The 4,948-nt window shown below is 47.9% G+C and overlaps 1 protein-coding gene across 1 annotated transcript in view; it reads right to left on the bottom strand.

Annotated features, from left to right (window-relative positions):
• Nucleotides 1–3,317, bottom strand: part of LOC134068605 (peripherin-like) — a 5,818-nt gene extending 2,501 nt beyond the window's left edge. Inside the window, exons 1-4 of the mRNA XM_062524291.1 lie at nt 3,208–3,317; nt 2,300–2,441; nt 1,673–1,831; nt 1,208–1,327 (exon numbers count right to left, since the gene is read on the bottom strand). Coding sequence (XP_062380275.1) covers nt 1,208–1,327; nt 1,673–1,831; nt 2,300–2,441; nt 3,208–3,317 — 531 coding nt within the window. The remainder of the gene's footprint in view (nt 1–1,207; nt 1,328–1,672; nt 1,832–2,299; nt 2,442–3,207) is intronic.
• Between the last annotated feature and the right edge of the window lie 1,631 nt (nt 3,318–4,948).

A 4,948-nucleotide genomic window follows, 5' to 3' on the forward strand; every position in this document is an offset into this window, starting at 1 on the left:
GGGGCTTTGTGTAGCGCTGGAGCCGGACGCTCCCACCGCTCCCTGGGTAGAGCCGCGGGTGGGCTTGTAACCCAAAACCACGCCATCTCAAATCCGAAAAGGCGTCTTTATCGCCCCGAAAGGCTTCCACGGAACACCACAGGTAATCAAGCGTCCATGACATCACGGATGGTGATCCCGGGGAACGGGAACGTGCCAGAATTCCGACAGCTTGAGAGCCCTGGCGGGCCCGGAGCCTGGTCTCCAGGGACACGGGGCCTGGAATTTCTGGCCAGAGGTCAACGTTAATAACGGGAGGATGATTTCCGATGAGCCCACCGAGCATCTTCGGGGTCTCCCACAATGGCTCTTTCAACCCCCTAAACCTACATACAACTACAGCTGTGGCTACTTTTGCCTTCAGCCAGATCTCACTCCTCTCTTTCACACCCCCCACCCTCACACACAAACACACACACACACACACACACACACACACACACACACAGGCTACAGCGTACTAGGAGCAAAGCTCAACCGGTAATGGAATCACCATATCGTCGACACAGCACCCAGACATGAAACTGTGCGACATGAAATCCCGGGCCGGCTGAGCTGCATTAGGTGTCATGCTAACGGCTCGCTCGCATCTGCCTGTTCTCACACGCCTGCGGATGTGTTCGGACATGCATGGCTGGCCTGAGTGGGCTTTTCGAGGACGGCCGGGCAGGGCTCTGGTTGCATGGCGGCCAGTTGGCCCCGAGTCTCAGAGACTGGTAATGGAGAGGAGGGGGTTTGGGTGTGTGTGTGTGTATGTATATGTGTATGTATGTGTGTGTGTGTGTATGTGTGTATATGTGTGCGTGTGTGTGTGTGTGTGTGTGTGTTGTTGTTGAGGGGGAGATATCATCTGCAGATGAAGCAGCTGTGTTGACACGCTGCCCAAAACCAAAGGCAGTCAAATCCGAGACGGTCCTCAGTGCCAATGGCACCTATGAGCAAAGGCTGAGGGAGAAAAAGTCACTAGCCAATACTGCCACCTAGTGGACAAATGTGAAAGTTCACCAGGTGGACTCGCCTATTATTAAACAAGCTGAACTTTCTATAGAATAGATGCAGTAAATGGACGTCTGTAGTAATAAATGCAGTGATAGAACAATACTGATGCCAGTTCACAGACCCAATGCTGCTAACATTGAGAAGAGCAAATGAGGATGCGCAGCATTACCACGGCAACATCCTCCTTCTCCAGCTGGATGAGGGTGCGCTGCTCCGCCGCCTTCTCATACTCAGCCTGCAGACACGCCAGCTCCTTCCTCAGGTCCTCTGTGTCACGCAGAATCTCCTCCTGAAGGAAACAAAAGCCACCAGACATGAAGGAACACCATATCTGAAAAGGCTGAGAAGTACACTACAGGCCTGCAAGGGAAGAGTCTTGCATTCCGTGTCCCATTCGTCCTATGTACTATATGTACGGAATCAGCAGTGTGTGTATGCACAGAATCAATAGTGTGTATGTACAGAATACGTAGTGTGTGTATGTACAGAATACGTAGTGTGTGTATGTACAGAATACCTAGTGTGTGGATGTACAGAATACCTAGTGTGTGTATGTACAGAATACCTACTGTAGTGTGTGTATGTACAGAATAAATGCGTTGGGAGATCTACAGTATAGTGTGCAGTGCTGCACCTTCTCGCGGCGCAGTCTCTCCACCACGGCGTCCAGGCTGTAGTCGGCAGGGCCGCGGGTGGTGACGGCGGTGGAGTCCTCTCCCTCCATTCCCATTCGCTCCTTCATCTCCAGGATCTGCACCTCCAGCGACTCATTCTCCTCCTCCAGACACCGCGCCTGAAACCGAGAGAATTTTTATTCAAAAACTCACTGTGAGATTTAATTTACTGTATGTGTTGGCATCATGCCAAGATTTGACAAGAGTATGAATGCTTCTGTACTACAGATCCTGTTAAAAGTAGATTAGTCCAAATGGGATGTGGATGTGTGTGTGTGTGTGTGTGTGTGTGTGTGTGTGTGTGTGTGTTCTTCTAAGAGAATCATGTATGAGTATGAAGAGACACATGCTACGTAAAAGTAGATTAGTCCAAACGGGATGTGGATGTGTGTGTGTGTGTGTGTGTGTGTGTGTGTGTGTGTGTGTGTGTGTGTGTGTGTGTGCGTGTTCTTCCAAGAGAATCATGCAGGGTTGGTACTGTTGCCCTCATTCTATTCCAGCACACTCTTGCTCATGACTTGGTGGGACATTTCAAAGGAGGTGTGAGGAGGGCCCATCTCAAGAGCCCAGCCTAGTCTCATTCTCACCACGTCGACGAGGACGGCCAGACGGTCGTTGAGGGCCGCCATGAGGGAGCGCTCCTTGGCGAAGCGGATCACGCTCTCTTTGTTCAGCGCACGTGCCGCCGCAAAGTCCGGCTCAGGCCACGGGCAGCCGTTGGCTCCGCCCCTGTGGATTGAGAAGCTTGTCATTGGTCACGGAATATTCCATCGCTGGTGGCCTCAGCTGGGAGGAGCGCTTTGTTGATGTCATGCAAGATTTGTGAGGGCCCACACCCTGCTGCTAAACAAACTCTACCACAGAATGTTCTGGAACTTCTCCTCTGTTCCCACCACTACAAGCAGGAGAATTAACTTTTAATGAACTGAGTTGCAAACAAAATAACAGAAACATTTCTCGGTCACTGCAAAATGCAAATACTGTGTTGAATTGCTGCCATTTGTATCTCTTGATGGTGCCGGATGTCTACTTGTGTTCATAACAAGCTAAATAATGTCAGTTCAAGGTCACTGCCACTATGTGCAATCCTGCTAGGTGTGGTCTTTGTAAACAGTACGGCACCACTGTTAGGGTAGTAAAATATCAGATTAAACAAACAGTTTACAACCCCAGCCTACCTCATTCCTATCTACTACAACCTCTGAAGATGCAACCATTGCAGCACATAAAACTGAGAGTTACAAATAAGCAACCAGTGCGAATGCTCATCAGACTGACACCACAATTCTATTACGTAAAGCCACAGCATCCAACATCCACATGACATCATATGGGTAAAACATAAAAACAGTTGGAAACTTCCACACACGTTTCACAGACAGGCCTGTCTGCTTCTATCTGTTCCACATAACCCATTGGATTCTGAGGCCCTTGGACCGAGTCTCTAGGCTACCTCCTGTATCCCACACGGGCAGGTTAAGATGCGGGCACTGACCTGGCGGAGGACACCACTTGTCCAGCCCCGGCTCCAGCTCTAGCTCCATTCCACTGCTGCTGCTGCTGCTCCTCAAAGAGCCTGCGGTACGAGGACACCCTGACGGCCATCATAGTCCAATAAGTGAGGCTGGCGTTCCGTGGGAGAAGTGTCAGGGACTGGAGCGCGGGGCTTTATATGGCGTCGCACTCGCAGCAGCTCGGGAATCTCACACACACATGAAGTGGCCGTCATGGGCCGCTCAGCAGACTAACTATAGGGCAGGGCGTCAGCGGGCGAGGATTTCACGGAGGCTGGAGACAATCCGGTGGGAGCCGCAGACACCCGTTGTTGGTGCGCCGCTCACTAGGAGATTGGGGGTCTAGAGGAGCAGTGCCTGTGGGCAAGGCTTCATCACAGAAAGTTTTAAACAACTTTACAAACTTGAAACAGTGATGTAAGTACAGCCTGCAAAAATGACTTCTCTCTAACTCTTTTCAATGCCATGCATATTGCCTGTCTAAAGGCCCCTGTCCATTTGCCCTCATCAGGACCAATAACTTAGGTAACACTTTAGTTTGGGGTGTCGTTGTTACACTGTACCTACCTAATTAGGTACAGTGGTACAACCTGTGTAACAACATGTACTATCAGGTACTATCATTGTACTTGCATTATGTATTTGTGGGTACCTACATATAGTTGTTACATTGTAATACTGAGTGCTTTTACAAAACTTTACCAATTTGCCTACATTTTTCATCAGAGGCAAAGGGCTGACCTGAGACCTGCTGGATGGGGTAAATCTGGTCATGAAAGATTTGATATACAAACCATTCTTAGCTCCAGTCAAGGGGTCATTGTCTTCAGTGTACATGTAACAGCTGTGCTGCTACAACCTTGTTACGGGTTTATGTCACTGTATCAAAGAGTAATAAGTGTGTACCAACACAGTTGATAGATGTAATAGCTGCACTGCTACACCTTTGTTACTGTGGAATAAACCTGTTAAGTGTACCAGTCAATTACTTGCATGCACATATGACATGTATGTTGTGTCTTTGATGTCTTGGAACATGTCTGCCATTACCCTATGTAGCACATGTACTGTATCAACTGTGTTGGTACACACTTATTACTCTTTGAAACAGTGCCATAAACCCGTAACAAGGTTGTAGCAGCACAGCTGTTACATGAAGACAATGACCCCTTGACTGGAGCTAAGAATGGTTTGTATATCAAATCTTTCATGACCAGATTTACCCCATCCAGCAGGTCTCAGGTCAGCCCTTTGCCTCTGATGAAAAATGTAGGCAAATTGGTAAAGTTTTGTAAAAGCACTCAGTATTACAATGTAACAACTACAGTATATGTAGGTACCCACAAATACATAATGCAAGTACAATGATAGTACCTGATAGTACATGTTGTTACACAGGTTGTACCACTGTACCTAATTAGGTAGGTACACTGTAACAGCGACACCCCAAACTAAAGTGTTACCATAACTTATTATAGACAGAATGAAACAGAATCCAGAGGAAAAGTACCAGATGATTTAATCATTTCCCTGAATGAACAATTAAACAAAAACTTCCCTGTTCCACCAGAATGATGATGTAGCAGGTGCACAAAATGACCTATTGTGGTTTCAACTTATTTACATATTGTGCATTTCCTCATGCCAAAGATTTCCTCTCAGAGCCTTCATAGCCATGTCAACGATCGATGTTGCAGCACATTTAAGACATACAGACAAATG

The sequence above is a fragment of the Sardina pilchardus genome, chromosome 21, assembly GCF_963854185.1.
Source record: "Sardina pilchardus chromosome 21, fSarPil1.1, whole genome shotgun sequence".
Lineage (NCBI taxonomy): Eukaryota > Metazoa > Chordata > Actinopteri > Clupeiformes > Clupeidae > Sardina > Sardina pilchardus.